General features: G+C 37.9%; 1 protein-coding gene across 1 annotated transcript in view; it reads right to left on the reverse strand.

The window, feature by feature from the left end:
• Window positions 1-17,832, reverse strand: part of LOC145668089 (uncharacterized) — a 428,593-nt gene that overhangs the window by 303,636 nt on the left and 107,125 nt on the right. The window contains exon 2 of the mRNA XM_081735605.1: window positions 11,688-13,497. Within this exon, the coding sequence (XP_081591731.1) occupies window positions 11,688-13,055 (1,368 nt within the window). The 5' untranslated portion in view covers window positions 13,056-13,497. The remainder of the gene's footprint in view (window positions 1-11,687; window positions 13,498-17,832) is intronic.

The following is a 17,832-nucleotide window of genomic DNA, read 5'->3' on the forward strand; positions in this document are numbered from 1 at the left end:
TTAACGTTATTTATAGACTGGAAGACGTAAAAGGTCCATCCTCTTGTAATTGATCGATTTCAAATTCAAACATTGAGGATGGTGGGGCAGCCATAAAGAAAATAAGAAGTATATTTTATCTAACTCGAATCATTTTTACCTAGGTTTTATGGAAGTTTAATCATTTTTAGGAAAGCGATAGTATCGAACCTGTATTGAACACGACATGAATTCACCCACTTGCCTATAACTAACTTCAACTCAAACAACAGGGGCAAGTCTTAAGTGTCCAACAAAATAAATTGGTGATACTTTTAAAATTTATTGTGGATTTTTACATATTTATTTGTTTAACTTCCCTTTAATACTGTATAGGTTACGTTATAAGCAGAAAAAAAAATCACAAAACCTTTAAAGAAGTGATTAAAACAAAATAATGTAAATTTGGCAAGAATTTGCGAAGTTAGGTGAGAAGATGGTGAAAAGGGAAGAATTGAGAAGAAGCCAGTTGAGAATGCCAAAAGCATTGCCAGAACGCACTTAAAAAGGATTATTTTTTCTTATTAACTTCTACACGTTTTATACCAATTGTTCACTGAGCTCCTTTATGACTAAGAGGTTAGTGTACGCGCTTATGGCGTGGGAGACCCGGTTTCGATTCCCGGCGGGAGATCGTTAATCGTTCGGATTCCACGTTAATCAGTAGGTCCCGTTTCATATAACCTCGCTGTTGAAGAGGACGTTAAACTTAAAATCAACTCAACGTTATTATTATACTCATTAAACAATTCTTGTAATATATCTATCCATTTATAATTTCTTTGAGTACTAAATTTTTTCCACATGTTTTGTTTAGGAGTTCTGTTAAAACGATCTACGGTACTTGTTTTACGAAGACACTTGCTCAAAATGGAGGGCCCAAAATTGAAAAATTCACAAAATATTATCTCTCTATGACTTCCGGTTCCCGAGATATGGCTCCTTAAATCTCCCGAAATCCGAACTTTTCTGGCCAAACGGTATGAGTGACGCGAAAAATTCCATTACTTTTTGATGGTCTATCGAATGGAGAACTCTAAATTGAAAAATTCGCAAATAACAGAGACACACACACACACACACACACACACATATATATATATATATATATATATATATATATATATATATATATATATATATATATATATATATATATATATATATATATATATATATATATTTTCATAAAGTATGGACGGATTTAATTCGCTTATAATTTACATAAAAATTCTCATATTGAAATCAAATAAAGTGCAAACGGTAGCGGAAGGATTAAATTTTTACCTGTAATCTGCACCAGCTCAGTTCATTCACCGCCACACCTCCAACTGGGCGCCATTTACGTCCACACATTCGCGTAGGCGTGGGCTGTTGATGATGCTTTGCCTTACCCTGCTCACTGTTGCAGGCGATGTTGGCGGCCTCCCACTTCGAGGACGGTCCAGGATGCTTCCTGTCTCCAAGAACTTAGCATGCCACTTTCAGCTTACAACTTACTTTTCACAGTCAACATTGAAACAACAATGAAAACAACAAAGGATGGCATTTGGTAAGAAACTGACAGTTGCCCTCCCTCTCCCTCTCTCAACGTGTTCAGAGTTGCCGCTTATCTAACAGTGTTGCCAACTAAAAATTTAATCCTTCCGCTACCGTTTGCACTTTATTTGATTTCATTATGAGCATTTTTATGAAAATTATAAGCAAACTAGCAGCGTTCACCCCGCTTCGCTGCGGTCACCCCGGAACGCAATAAACTTTGTTACTTAGATAATTTTTACTTTTTCGCTTTCAAGTGATATGATAAAAACCATAGAAGATTGCAGTAAATCTTAACATTATATCGCCTGTCATTTATGTTAACCCGCCCCGCTTCGCTGCGGTCATCCCGGTGCTGGCATATTGTAAAAGTGTCTGTAAAAATAAGCAAATCAATTAAAAAATTTTAAACAGAAGATTCAAGCTATTTTCCGCTGTATATCGCCTGTCATTTATGTTAACCCGCCGAGTGACACGGTCATGCGGGTTGCATATAAATACGTTTATTTTTACCTATGATGAACTAATAACAAAGGATTTGTACGTTATGGACACTTGAATGGTCAATTATCTCAAGACACTGGTAATTAAAAATTAAAGTGATATGATAAAAACCATCTAGGGCCCAAATCCTAATAACCCCCCAAAAATGAAAGAAATTGGCTCAGCCGTATTAGCGTGATGAGCGGACAAAGAATTGTACGTTCTCTTTTATATATATAGATTAAATCCGTCCAGACTTTATGAAAACCCTGTATATATCTAGAATTCAGTAACGAAATTTTTAAGTTCGCTGAAAATGTAGGATGTTCTAGTTAGATATTGAGAAAGCAGGTGGTAATGGTGTGGAACTGGTGCTAGGTAAACGACTGAAAGAGAATGCAACGAAAGTTCAATTTGTTGGTAATAGAGTTAGATTTGTAATATTGCTAAAACAGATGAAAAGAAAAGAATATAGCCATGATATGGTCGAACGAAAGGAGCACTGCACAACAACTGAAAATTATGAGAAAATAAGGAGGAGGAGGCCAGATAGAGAGAAGATGGGTACCTAAGTAATCATTATGGAATATTTCAAATGCTGTAATACGGAGAAGACAGGAAGATAATGTTACGAGGGACGTTCGAGTTATAACCGGTATTTCTTTCTTTCTTTCTTTTTTTTTGTGTGTGTGTGTGTGTGTTACGTAGAGAGGAAAACATGTGAATCAATTACTGTTCTTTTTCAAGGTACTCCCTATGTACATGCACACATTTATCCCACCGGTGTGGAAGTGCCCATACCCCTGTGGCACAGGGGCGGATCCAGGACCGACTTCTGGGGGGGCGGTGGGTTGTCATACTAGGGTGGGTCGTTTTGCCACTTTTTTTTCGGAACGAAATGTAATACCTGGCAAAAGTGGCCCACCCACATGGACATTACAGGTATAGATTTTTTCAAATCAGATATCTTCTGTGAGAACTATTGCCTCAAAGTTTCAAAATTCCACTGAAAATTACAAAAAATACCAAAATTGTTCATGATTTTTAGTTATGTTAAAGTAAACATATTTTTGGATTTATACATGCCAGATGCTATGAAAACTGACATTCAAGTCTCAAAATATCAGTTATATGCCCCTGCCTTGGGATAGGGGTGCCTACTCTGGGGCCGGCAAAAGGGGCAAATTCAGTACAATTAAGCGTTTCTACAGCTATTTTCGTCCTTGCCTTTTCCTTCTACTGGTGGTTCATAGTGGTAGCAGAGCATTGTTATTTTTCACCATGACACTCCCACCCCTCCACCTCACAATACTGCAACGCCCTTCTCCTGTCCCGATCTGCGTAACTCAGCGTCACTATCAGGAACGAGCCGGATACGCTTCAAATTGGGCGCCATTTCTCAAGCGCTATATTTGGTTACTGTTGCATTCAGCTTATATGAATTGGTCGTTATAGACAATAGTTTGCTAAACAATATTTTCACACAAAATTGTGTATTTCTTTTTTAAAAAAGTCACTATTATTTAATATATCACAAAAATGACTTCAGTGACAATGAAGCAGACCTTGAAGAGAAAGCAGAGGAAAGCTCTTCTGAGGAAGAGACCAAACCCAGAGACAGAACATCTAAACCGAAGCTAGATTTGACTGAAACTGCTATGATTGCTCAGAGATACAATGTAATCAAAAGGGCTGTGGCACATATAACATCAACTGTGCTTCAGGCAGCTTTAAAGGCTGGAATTATAACCTCTCAACAATCTAGCAACATAACTCTTTTTGAATTGTGGACAGGAGCAAAATAAAGCGTGCGAAACTTAAGGTTGCTCGTAATTTAAAAGTAAGTTCTCGAAATGATGATCCCATTAAAAGCCTATACTTTGATGGTCAAAGGGAAGACACTAAAACACACGCAGGCATCGTTAGAGAAGAGCACTTATCACTTGTGGCTTAACCTAACTCTCAATACGTTGGTGACGTGACACCATCCTCTGGCTCTGGCCATGACAAGACCACGGCTATTTTCGAGTACATCATGAACCAAATCGAAGGTGGCTTTGATGAAGTAGAGGTTCTTGGGTGTGATGGAACAAACACTAACACTGGTTGGAAGGGAGATATACGTCGAAAATTAAAGGAACTAACAGGCTATTTGTCTCTTGCATTTTAATGAACTGCTTTTCCGAGCTCTCTTCACGCATATTGGCACTAATTCAAGCCCCTATTCTTACACAGGTCCCATAGGTTCAAAACTATCTGACTGTGAAAAGCTTCCAGTGGTTTCATTCAAATCAACAAAATGTGACTTACCTCATCATAGTCAAAAGAGCTCAGAAAACTGAGTAACGACCTGAGATACTTATCTCAAGTCTTCCATTGCTAATGGTCCTCGTCACGTCTTTGAGACCATTCATAGGTTTAGATAATTACCAAATGAATACCAGGTTGTAATCCGTTCATCCATTCAGATGAATGCATTTCTCGCACTCCCAGAGAATGTTCTTTTCGCCATGATGAATGATGGTCTATTTGCTGTCCGACAAGATGCATTACATAAGATTCTTAGTGCTCGAAAACACGAAGCAGAGATTAGATATAACATCATTCCCAGACTTAATTTTGAGGCGAAAGATTACACTGGAATGATTTTTTGGGAAAGCACTGATATTTCAATAACTGTACCACCAGTTCTAAGAACGGTATCAAACAAATAGCTCGTGGACAAACTTTCACTTTCTGACAACACTGTGCCGGAATAGTACTCCAACGTCTATTCATGCCACACGATGGCAATAGAACGGATAGTGAAATTAGTCACTGAAGCAGCCTCTCGAGTATGTGGCAGTGATACTAGGGACGGGATAATCAGGTCATCCTTACTTTCTAGGCAAGCTGTGTCTAAATTGCAATCAAAGTCCCAATTTGTGACAATTTTTCCTGACAGTGACGAATTGGATGAGTTCATCCATCCCTATATATGGTTGGTTGGTTGGTTGGGTAGAGCTGGCGCAGGAGTCCTACGTGCACCCACCTCCACGTGGTAGACTCTGGGACGCTTGGACAGCCTATATGACCAGGTGAGCGAGGACCTGCACAACCGCTTAAATGTACTGAATTTGCCCCCTTTTCTGGCCCCAGAGGAGGCATCCCTACCCCCCCAAGGGCAAATAACTGGTATTTTTATACTTAAATGTCAGTTTTCTAGGCAACTAACATGTACTTAACCAAAAAAATGTTTACTTTAACATAACTAAAATTCATGAAGAACTTTGGTATTTTTTCTACTTTTCAGTGAAATTTTGAAACTTTGAGGCAATAGTTCTCACAGAAGATATTATCCGATTTGAAAAAAAAATCTGTACCTGTAATATCCATGTGGGTTGGCCACTTTTGCCAGGTATTACATTTCGTTCCGAAAAAAAAAGTGGTAAAACGCTGCACCCTATTGTCATAATGCTACTTTTAAGGGCTTTGGGATGGGTTTTATTTATATATATAAAATAAGAAAGCTTCCTCTTCTGGGGGGGGGGCGATCGCCTTGATCGACCCTCTTGATCCGCCCCTGCTGTGGCATAGAAATCTTTGGAACGATCTTTCAGTCATTTCAGCACGCATGTTTCGACACGTTATCATCAGTGTGGAATTTTTGCCCTCCCAAGTGATCTTTGAGGGAGTGCTCGTATCAACCAACCTAATTTCGCCAAAAAAAAAAAAAAAAAAAAAAAGAGAGAGATGCACAAGGGCGCCCAACAAGGGGGAAGGAGTGGGGCGCTTGCCTCCCCTAGAAGAAATTGTACTTCGGAATATCGAAAACCCAATAGAATTTTTACATTAGTTACAGCAAAATTTGAAACTATATTTGAAACGTCGCTTATACTTGCCCCCCCTTGGAAAGTACAACATGGGCGCCCTGCACTAGTAGTATTATCACTGTGTTTTTAAATTCTGTTTTCTAAAATAAGGCGTACGAAAAGTATAGGATCGTAGTATGTTTATCAAGCTTGGCACGGAGATCGACCTTGACTTTCTTGGTTGGCATGTGAAATGTTTTCCTGTGAAAACTTTCGAATCCCGAGTGATATGCTATCAATAACTAAGTTTGGATAGATCAAATTATGAAAAAAATGTAATTCCCATTCAGAAGAATTAGAGGAAAACACGAAACGATTAATAATCTTGTTCATTTTCCACAAATAAATGTTTCATCAATAACTGAGGTATAACATGATAACTTAAGACATTGGAGCGAGAAAATTTAGTGCGGTAACCCGTATCTTTTATTTTCTGTACTTTACCAAGTTCCAACCTTATAGCTTACTCTCATATACCAACATCAAAGTTATTCGCGATATAGAATACCTATAAGGTCTGTTTTCCCAGAGAATTTCCAACTGAATTCATAACCCATTCAACGCATATTTTGAATGCTTCCCCGCACCCGAACCTTATTCGATAGGATGTTTCCATTTAATTATTCAGATTATATTGAGTGACTAGTGTTCTGAAATATTGCTGTTAAAATTAAAATTCGAAAAGATTCGACGAATAGTTATTCGAATAGACTAAAGGCAAATTATTGAACAACTATTATGTCAATTATTAGATTCAAACAGTTGTTTTAATGAACATTTGGAGAATTATATCACTATTTCAGACAAAAATTCGAAAAAAGAATACTTTCTAAAACACTGATGTAGACTTCCGCATTTTGTAATTCTGTCCAACTAGCCATATCTTTTTGAACCATTATTTCTTAACCCCTTGCGTACTAATGACACCCATGTGGATGTCATGAAAATGTATCCTTTATTAAGGGTCGTATTAATCCTGGAGATGATGAAATTTGTTAGTGGATGTAAGGCAAGATTTAGTTCTACTATTTCTCCCTAGGTGACAGCACTTTACTGACAGAAAAGACAAAAAATGTATTGTCTCAATAGATGGCAGGTCTAAGGGAGCGACGATAAACAATGAGCAACTTCGAGATCTCTTTCGAGATCGGAAAAGGAAAACTTTTGTCTTTGATCTAGAATCAGTGTTGCAAACCTGAAGCAGCATAAAATCCCTTCAGAAGCTCAGAATTTCCGTTTTTTCCGTCCAAATCTTCCACAATGCAAATAATTGTTTTTATCAGTAATGTGAATGCTTTTCTCAAGCGCGCACAATAACTATGTCTTATATAACGGTTTAGAGTCTTTTAGCAGTAAATGAAACCAGTATTACAGCACGCACATAGAAAAATGACACGTGGAACGCAAAAGGTTTAAGATATTTATTACTTTTTGAAAACTATCAACTCTATGTTCTCCTCCTTCAAGTTAACATAGCCATATAATTAAGAAAGAAAAAAAATAACTTTTCACTCATTTTTACTTTAATTTCTTCATAAGCCAGGGCCTGTGGCGTAGATAATTATTCTAATCCAGCTACTTTGGATGCGAGATAGTGGAATGGGGAATAGAAGGTTAGTCTGTGCATCCGTCAACTACACCAGATTTAAACCGTACTCGTAGGAACTTATCCTTCATAACCTTGATGTTGCATAAGCATGTAAAAAAATCTCATCTCAATTTATTCAATATTTTTTTGGAGGGAGGGCACGGTTGCTCAGTGGTAGACATTTACCTCTGGTGTGCGTGGGGGTCCCTAGTTTGATTCCCGGCCAAGCAAGTGGACAACCTCGTGTCCGTGGGTTTTCTCAGAGAACCCCGTTTCCTCCAACATTCTTATTCCACGAATTCTTCCATCATCATTCATTTGCCTTAGTCATCGTGTCCCTTAGCCTAAAGGGCATAACGTGGGACGTTAAACTCAAACATTTTATTTAATTTTTTCAGTATTATTTGCGAAGACAAATTGCTCCAGTAATGAGTAGTTCCCGCCCCAAACATTTTTATTTTCTCATTAATGCGTTCCCACACGAAAAGGAAAACAAATATCTAAATAGCAGAAAGAACACTTCTACTTTATCTGTAAGATAAATGTTGCTTTGGAAAGATTCTATTTTGATTTGCGTTATCCTTATTTTTTCCATTGGATATTAGAAAACAGTGCTCTGTCGCGTTTCGTTAAGTGGACTCTCTCTTGCATACCTATCTGCGACAAAATCCCTGCCTTTCCTCCACCAATCCCTGAGGACAGCAATGAAGTTCTCGTGTTGTGAACCCAGTGGTCCATGGAGAGATTTACGGCGAAAGGGACGGCACGGAATAAGACATCATCCCCTACAAACCACTACAATCGAAATTGAGGGGTTCACGTGATAAATGGAGGAATTAGCAGTTATACGTATTACTCACGCGACAGCCAGTGGTGAAAGTAGGCGACAGAAGGTCCATTCTGTAATTCCAATTTGTTTTCTGCCTAACAACGGAAGGGACGCAAGATCTGTGCTGTCCAGTAATCACTCATGTCTTCCATAGACCATTGATTTTTAGCTACATGGGGGACACCATAGTAATCTTTACTATAGTAGTCCTTCTTCAATGTCCATCTTTAATGGTTTACACGAAATCCCTTTTCTGTTTAAGAGCTTTGCATTCTATATCAAATAAAAGAAACCAGAAAGTCCGAGAAAAACCGAAGACACTATTGCTTTTGCTAAGATGGTTTGAGGTTGAACACTGAATCCTTTCGCAGCAGAGATCAGCGCTGTACCACTAATCTTTCTAGTTTTTAAGTTACTTAGTGTATGAGGCATGTATGCATCATTTGTGTAACGTGGCATCATTATTTTTGCGCACAACCCTTCAATGCGCTGTACACTATAAGTTAAGATCATGATTACTCAAAAGCTATATTTGTTTACATTTAAATTTCACCCCGAATCACTAACTTGCAGTTTCATAAATATTAAAGCACACATCTAAATATGGTCAAGGCCGTTATCTTAATAAAATTCAGCAAAGCGCGTTGATGTTCATTATCACTATCCCCTTCGAAATAACTAAATTGGAACAATAATAGTTTTAAATAGGCAAATTGCAAGCACGTTAGCGCTAGCTTTTGGTGTCAGCCAGTCAAGAACCCTAGAGAGGCTTGGGATGTCTTACCCCCATAGTACTTTTTTTCATATCGTACATCATATGTGTATGTCCACTTGTTTTTAAAACTGAGTATGCATATGCACTGAATTTCATTTTCCTAACATGAAGGGATCTTGAGATGCCGTATTTTTTTTGCATCAATTTTAAATCACCTCTTCGTGGGCAGCGGTGGCTCAGTGGTACAGCGATCACCTCTGGTGCATGGGGTCCTTGGTTCGATCCCAGCTCGCGCCAAGTGAGTTTGTGGTGGACAAACACCTTGGTCATGGGTTTTCTCGGGGTTCTCCCGTTTCCTCCCACTTTCTTCATTCCAACATTTCTCACCATCCCGTCTCCTTTAACCTAGCCGGCATAACCCTAGGACGTAAAATTTAAAGATTTCATTAAAAATAAACCATCTCTTCCCCTTCGAAGCTCTCTGCCCCCTCCTTAGGATATGAACCCAAAAACTTCTATATAGTGTACGGTGACTTCCAGACTATGGTTTCTTCAATGAAGTTGCTTTGAAGTATATCAAGTTAACGCTGCGACTTTGCATACCGGACAATCATTCATTTTTATAAATAAGATTGTTAAATTCTTTTTCTTTATTTCAGACAGGCTATAGTAGCTATAAAGTGTTCCCCCTTTCATTAAATGGTTTTTAGGCACTAATCTGGAAATATTACAGACTATAGAACAGTGGCGTATTTACGATTTTGTTTCGGGGCGGCTTTGCTAACTTTCCCTGAAAATGTGAAAATTCAGCAAGATATTTCATATATTTAACTACAGTAGGTAAGATTTCGGGAGGCTTAAGCCCGGAAGCCCCCCTAAATACGCCACTGCTATAGAATAGAGCTCATCCGTGGCTAAGCGGTTAGCGTACGCGCCTTTGTCGCGGGAGACCCGGGTTCGATTCCCGGCGGAAGCTCATGTGGTTCGGATTCCACGTTAATCAGTAGGTCCACGTCTCACATAGCCTCGCTGCTGAAAGGGACGCTAAACTGAAATTCAACCACTGCTATAGAATAATATTGAGGGAAAATGTAAATTAATTTGAAACCTCAAAGTGGATAATAATATCGTAACATCATAAAGTTAATTTTCGCAACTTAAATGCTATAGGGCCGCTTTTGGTGTGGGTCTCTTGGAATTATGGGCCCATTAGTTACGTCATTGTCCCTTTCCCCTGTAAGGGAAAATATTGATTTGCCTTAATGCAGCTGCACCACGAAATCTTCATGGATCATAATTATTTAAATTATAATTTATTATGTTAATAATATAAAATTCCATACGGAATTCGGTTACTGATATAACAAATTATAACTTTATTTCCTATAAAACTTTTACTGTGATACAGGTATAGTTATTTAGCCTTTACAATTACATTGATCTATTGCGCCTTTTTTAAAAAAAAAAAACTTATAGACACACACACACACACACACACACACATATATATATATATATATATATATATATATATATATATATATATATATATATATATATATATATATATATATATATCAAATAAGAAGCTGGAAAGACCACATCAAATAATGGATAATGAAATGACAGAGTTGATTTGATTTGATTTGATTTGATTTGATTTCCGGTGTAGCGTTCCTTTCAGCAGCGAGGCTATATGAGACGTCGATCTACAGGTTAACGTGAAATCCAAACCCATGAACTCCCGCCGGGAATCGAACCCGGGTCTCTCAAGCGAAAATTGCGTACGCTAACCACTTAGCCACGAGGAGCTCGAAATGATAGAGTTAAAACAATAGAAATTATTAGACAAAAGTCGCAATGATGGTGATAAGGTAAGGATAAGCATCAGAAGCGATTCCACAGGGGAAGGGTGTTCACCGAGTCCAAATTCTCAGGAAATTTCTTCACCGATTAACATTTGTAGACTTTCTTAACAGAAGTACACTTGTTTAAACAGAGAAATTATTGATGTAGGCTAAAGATTTGATTTTACGCCTCATCTGTACTCTTTCTTTCCTTATAAAAATAATCTGGCTCAAACCTACTGACGTTTAAGGCATGTCCTTCTTTTCACAATATCCAATGCAAGTTAGCGACATTGTCTAATAGCTTTGTTTCTAAGTTAGGAGAAAGCCATTTCAAAGGTAAGTCCTTATGATATGTCACTATAGCGTTAATAAATTTGTAAGATCGAATTTGTTTTTCAATATCCTAATTTCTTGCTTCACGGTGTGTATGTTTCACGTTATGCATGTACCAAAAGGAAGCGAAATCCGACAACGTCGCACCTGCACACCATTGGCTTTCGACAGACATCAAGAGATTTGAGCCGGACTTTAGTTGTATCACTTTTATCTAAAAATATAGGTGGCATAATTAGCAATTACTTATCGTTTTTTCGAGTGCAGAATAAGACAGATTCAATATTGTATATACATATTGGACCCCTCCCAGTAAACATTTCTGGGTGTGGGCCTAGTAAGCGTAGAACATAAAACAAAACATAGAATACTTAAAATAATAATCTACTCCTGTTCCCTGTAAAGCGTAAGCAATCAAAGTAAGGATTCAGTATAATTTTAAAATTTTAAGAACAATGTTAAAATTTCCTATCGTACTTACTTTGTCAGTTGTAGTAACAGTGATGGCTGGTCGTCCAGATTCAGCATTGGCCTTGTTCCTTTCGGCGCTTTTCACTCTTCCGTTACGGAGGGTTTGTTTCACTTCGTGCATCACTTTTTTCGGAGAGAGCTTGAACAGGAACTGCTTGTCTTCAACAGTGGCGCTTGTCGCTCGTTTCGGTTTCGAAGTTGCTTTGGAAGTTGCGACAGGTTCTGCGATTTTCTTCGTTGCTGCAATGGACATGGTCACCGTTTTTTTCGTTAGTTCGGTTGTTGTCGTTGTGGAAGACTCTGGTTGTTTTGCTTCTTGTTGTTGAGTCGAGGACGGGTCTTTCGTAGTACTTTGTTGTTGTTGTTGTTGTTCTTGGTGTTGTTTCTGTTGCTGTTTCTGTTCTTCCTGCTCTTTCTGCTGTTGCAACATTACTTCACGTGTCTTTAACGCTAGTTCAAAACTGTGATCTGATTCTACACTCGCGGAATCCGACCCTTCTATATCTTGACGCGAAAACTCAACGACGATCCACGGTTTGTCCCGATGGCGTCCCGAACGTCGTAAGCGAGGACTTAGTTTCTTTAAAAAATTAGTCAACGTACCACTGCGTGATTTCTTACGTGATTCACCAGGGGTATCGGAATTAGTCTGTCGGCCACCACTTCCACTACCACGCGCTTGTGGCATGGTGCTAGACTTTTGCATGGCTCGCGACCCGCGCGGGCTTGTCGGTAAACTTTGTGACGTCATGCTGGCATGGAAATCATCCGGTTCCTCCTCTTCGTTGATATCAAACGCTTCGTCGCCGGCACCTCCTCGAGTTGCAACACGTTTATCATCGATGCGCAAATTTCTACTAGGAAAGCAGAACACATCCTGTGATACTGAACGTCCGGATTTTCCCCTATGGAACAATCCACCCAGTCTTTCGAGTTTGGGCAAATGTTCCTCCGATCGGGTAGCGTCTTTCCAAACGTACGGTGACGCACGGGTCTTCTTCTTCTTTGTCGCCGCATCATGAAAGATGTTGTCACACGATTTTGTGGTGAGTTCACACGACGCCACTGTCTCCATGGATTTTGTGACTCGTTTCTGAGCGGCACGTCGTTTACGGAGTTTACGGAATCGATAGCAACGTCTCTTGGCAGTATCTCCGGTGCTACTAGTGTTGTCGTCACTATCGTCGTCGGTTGTAGAGATACCGGCGAGCGGGTTTGAACCCGTGTCTTCTTTCGTAGTGGTGGTGGTGGCAGAGATGTAGTCCCCGGAGCGGAAGTGACGAAATTCTGCGTGCAATTGTACCCCATCAAGATGAATCTTAGCGCGTTCAGTAGAAGGTAAGCGGACCACTTCGATTTTGGGCCGCTCTCTGCTCATTATCTTTCAACATGGTAGTTGGTTGAAACTCTTCCGGGGAATCTCCCGTCTCTTGCGGCAGCACTCAAAAGAAACTACTTTCCCCCCACAATTAAACACATACTTCTTTCTGATGTATATATCCAAAACTCACCTTCACACAATATATATACATACACACACACACACGCACTCACTCGAACGGACACTTAGGCAGAAGAAGAAAAGGAGGAAATGGAGCTACTCAGATTATGACATCAACATGCATCCTGAGTCGGCGTTTCTGGGCGATGGGGTTTCTGCTGCATCTTTGGTCGTTTCTTCATGTTTCCATGCATCTCTGTTCTTTCATTCCATTCATCTTCTTCCTCTCTTACTTTCCGGCATCCCCATCTCCCTCTTTCTCTCGCTCGCTTGCTGTTTCTTTGGCTCGTCTAACGATGTTGCCACATCTACGTTTTTCCTGAAACGAGAGAATATGAACGATCGATATTAGAAACTCGTGGAGTGGTTTGTCGTTGAAGATGGTGTGTATTTGTGTGCGCTGAGATGCCACACCCACGCTAAGGGGAGGGGAAGTATACAAGTGGGGTTTTCTTGTATAACTATATAATCAAAAGGAGGCTTACACAGAATACAAGGTGACATGAATTTTTTATGTTCTCTGACAGCTAGGAGCAGAGGGCATTCACGTTTCGTCCCAAAACTCCATTCACCGTCTTAAAACTCAACCGAAGTGAACACCGAATGCCAATGAGGCTCTATTCTGTCTCCCCTCTGCAGAGATATGCATGACATAATAATCTTAGTGAATATTTTAAACACAATATAATGTATTTTTCTAAAAATCACATTGGAAAATAATACGAGGGCGGCAGCATACGAATTCCCAATGGGACAGTATGGTATATTTGGTCTTCTATGAGCAGAGAAGGCCGAAAAAAGAAACTTTGCATGTGACAAAATAATAAGTTTTTGAAGAGATACAGTCGGGTTCAAAAAATCCTGGCCATCCGCTCCTCTTTAAAAATAACGTTATATTACTCTTATGCATAAGCGGGAAATAAATTTGAATCTTCTTCAGCTGTTGGTCTTCATTTCATGTTAGAATGTTGTATTGTTGATGTACTCTTTTAGAGAGAGTTGAGTGGTCAAGATTTTTGGAAAAGATTGTACAGTTAGTCGTTGAATTAATTTATGACCACTCTATTAATTAGTTGATGACTTACGACTACCCACACCTACAACTGATTGTAGAGGTTAAATTATCAACGACCAATAATAATAATAATAATAATAATAATAATAATAATAATAATAATAATAATAATAATAATAATAATAATAATAATAATAATAATAATAATAATAGATATAACAGTAAAATAGAAAAGCTAATGTTACTAAGATTATATAAATACAGAGCGGCCCAAAAATAGGTATACAGTTCCGTACTGATCGGTAATGACATTTTATATAATTTACTTGCTATCTATACAGGTATTGACTTAGTTTCTTCATTATTTGCTCTTAATTTCTTTTCATTTATACCTGAGGCTTGGAACAGACTGAAACAAATAAATGCATTATCTTAATAAATTAAAATGTCATACTTGATGGTTGATGGTAGATATACCCACTTTTGGGCCACCCTGTATAAACAATCATTAACGTGACGTCTACGAACATCAAATAGCATTAATTTGTTTAATTCATGAGAGCTCGTAGAATCATATTTCGTACGAATTCTGATCCAGTGTAACGCACCCTAAATCATCGGCCGACGACAGATCAAAATGGTATTTTATATTGTTCTGTATAATGGAAGTAGAGGATTCAATTTTTATGCGAAAAATACAGTATCTTGTGAGCCTCTAAAGATAGGAAGATGAAACTCGATATATAACCTCCTCAAAACACATAAGTGGATAAGTTTCTCAGCATTTTCCAAAATTACTGTTTTAAGGGGAAGAAGAATTTCATTGGATGCATAAATCCAATATATTTCAATCAACAAAAAATCTTGTACGCTTCATATCTGGAGAACTACATACAGTGTAGCCAAACTCAAACTATCACTTAACTCAGTATGATGTGCTTATTAAGTAGAAAATAGGAAAACTCGATTTAGGGGCCGTTCAAAAATTTTGTGGCCCCCGATCCGAAAACTAATTGTTGACCAAGATCGCAATCTTTCGAACCATTTTTCTTTGGATCATTGATAAAATTCTTGTTTTGTATATATTTTTCGCTACATTGAACTTGATTGCCTGTTGTTTATCTTCGCGTCACAGGGAGCGACTAAACAGTTTGAAATGAATTTTGTAATATAGTTACTACCTATTTTAAGTTGCATTTTTATCCTGTCACTTTGATTAAAGGACATGTCTAAAGGGGTGAAGGGAGTTAAAATTTTATGCCAAAAACAGAGTACCCTATGGATGCTTTTCATTACGTTTTTTTTATTGAAATGTGTATCCTAAGCAGAAAGAGATTGAAATATTTTCCTTAAAACCTATTCTCTCTGTGCAAAAAAAGGTCATTTCAACTAGTAAATATACAGGATGTTTGAAGATGAATATCAAGGGTTTTAAAGCTTTGTAGTATTTATAATTAACTTACAACTATAAATCATGCATCAAATGAAAGAGTAACAAAAACAGTTTTGTACGTACGCATGCGTATGCACTGTTTCCTCTGTTTGCCGTTAGAAAGCGCTAGTAACTAAGATGAACAGAATAGTGGCTTTTAGTGTTTAAGGGGACAGACTACTAAATATTTTTCAAAGGGTAACAATTTTTCTTTTGCCTGTTTTTCGTAAGTGAAAAGAGATAATAAAATGTAACTTACCTCAGTAATACATAATGTTATTCTACACCCGAAAATATGAATCGGAAGAATTTTCAGTGTTGCCATCCATAGAAATCACAGTGTGACCAGAATTTAAATTACTCAAAATTCTAGGTTAAGACAGCGACTAGAAAAATGAACTGAATGGTAATTGATGACTTATTATGTTGTCTTGGATCCTTGTTAACTACATTTTAAATAATATTTGTATTTATTTTGAAATAACTTATTTATTTTGTAATAACTTATGTGAGTCATTACAAAATAAATACAAATGTGATTTAGAAAGTAGTTAACAAGGAACCAATACAACATGATAAGGCATCGATTACCGTTGAGTTAATTTTTCTAGTCACTGTCTTAACCTAGATTTTTGGGTAATTCAAATTCTGGTCACACTGTGATTTCAATGAATGGCAACACTGAAAATTCTTTCGATTCATATTTTTGAGTGTAGAATAACATTATCTATTATTGTGGTACGTTACATTTCATTATCTCTTTCCACTTACGAAAAACGGGCAAAAGAAAAATCGTTAGCCTTTGAAAAATATTCAGTAGTCTGCCCCCTTAACATTTTGCAAAGACTGAATTTGTAGTTACAGTGCAACCGTCTGTGGAGAATTTTAAAGAGACACTTACTACTACGTCCTTAACGTTTGTTACAAGCTCTAAAGTCTGCAGACTACGCTTTACGAGCCAACATTGCAAATGAAATGTTGCTGCATAACGATGAAGATTTTCTGGATCGTGTCGTCTTCACTGATAAAACGACATTTCAGCTAAGAGGCGTTGTGAACCTCATAATGTTTGCACTTGGGGTCAGCAAATCCCCATGAGATGGTACAGTTGCAACGAGACTCCCGTAAATTGAATACTTTGTGGCATATCCCGGCGAAAAGTTTATGAGTTTTTCTCACCTTTCGACTCGATGTGTGCCGTTGTGTGACGAATGGTGCTCAGATTGAACACTTGTAGCAAAACCTGTTTGAGTTGCTCTTTCATTTTATATATTATTTATAATTGTACGTTAAATGTAGTAAATACTGCAAACAAGAACGCCCATGTTGTGGTTTCCAAGGAGGAGCAAGTATAAGCGACGTTTCAAAAATAGTTTCAAATTTTGCTGTAACTAATATAAAAATTCTATTGGATTTTCGATATTCTGAAGTACAATTTCCTCTAGGGGGGCGATCGCCCCACCTTTCCCCCCTCCCTGATGGGTGCCCTTGACTTCAAAGCCTTTAAACCCCAATATTCATTTTGAAACACTCTACAATTAAATTCAGGTATTTCTGCAACATTTTATCAACCAAGTTGTTGGTATGCTCTCTTAATCAATAAAACATGATTTACTTTAAAGATAAAAAAAGAAAAGAATGAAACACTGCTTCAATTCACATTACCTGCAATCGAACGAGGAAACACGTTATTAAGAGGTTACGAGTATTATGTAGCTTAATATCTTAGTAGTGCGGTTTGTAAATGCGTTCTTCCTACTGTAAAATTGGAAATTTATCTGTAGTCCAACATTATGTTGTCACTTTCCTTTTTCGTTGGCTATTTAATGCTGTTTTTAGAATCGAATGCGAATAAGCCAGGGCTACTGGAAGACATGAATGGGCTCTTTCCTGTCAGTGACACGCATCATCTCACATGAAAAATGGATTCCATTATGTATTCTGTGTGTCGCTTTGATTACATCTATAAATGAACCACGACCATAAAATGTGCGGGTGTTAACATTTGGACAAGTTCGTAACAATTCTGGATGCATTCAGCAGCGTGAACACTGAATGGAATTATTTACGATGCAAACGTTATGACAAGCAAAACAAAAATACTTGATTTAGCAAAAGAGTATGTTAGGGAGTTGTAATAGCAAATAAGTACTCTCGTCCAGGGTATTTGAGGAAAGCTTCTGGTTTTAAAATCCTCGACTTTCCTT

This window comes from Thermobia domestica, chromosome 13, assembly GCF_964235325.1.
Source record: "Thermobia domestica chromosome 13, izTheDome1.hap1.1, whole genome shotgun sequence".
NCBI lineage: Eukaryota > Metazoa > Arthropoda > Insecta > Zygentoma > Lepismatidae > Thermobia > Thermobia domestica.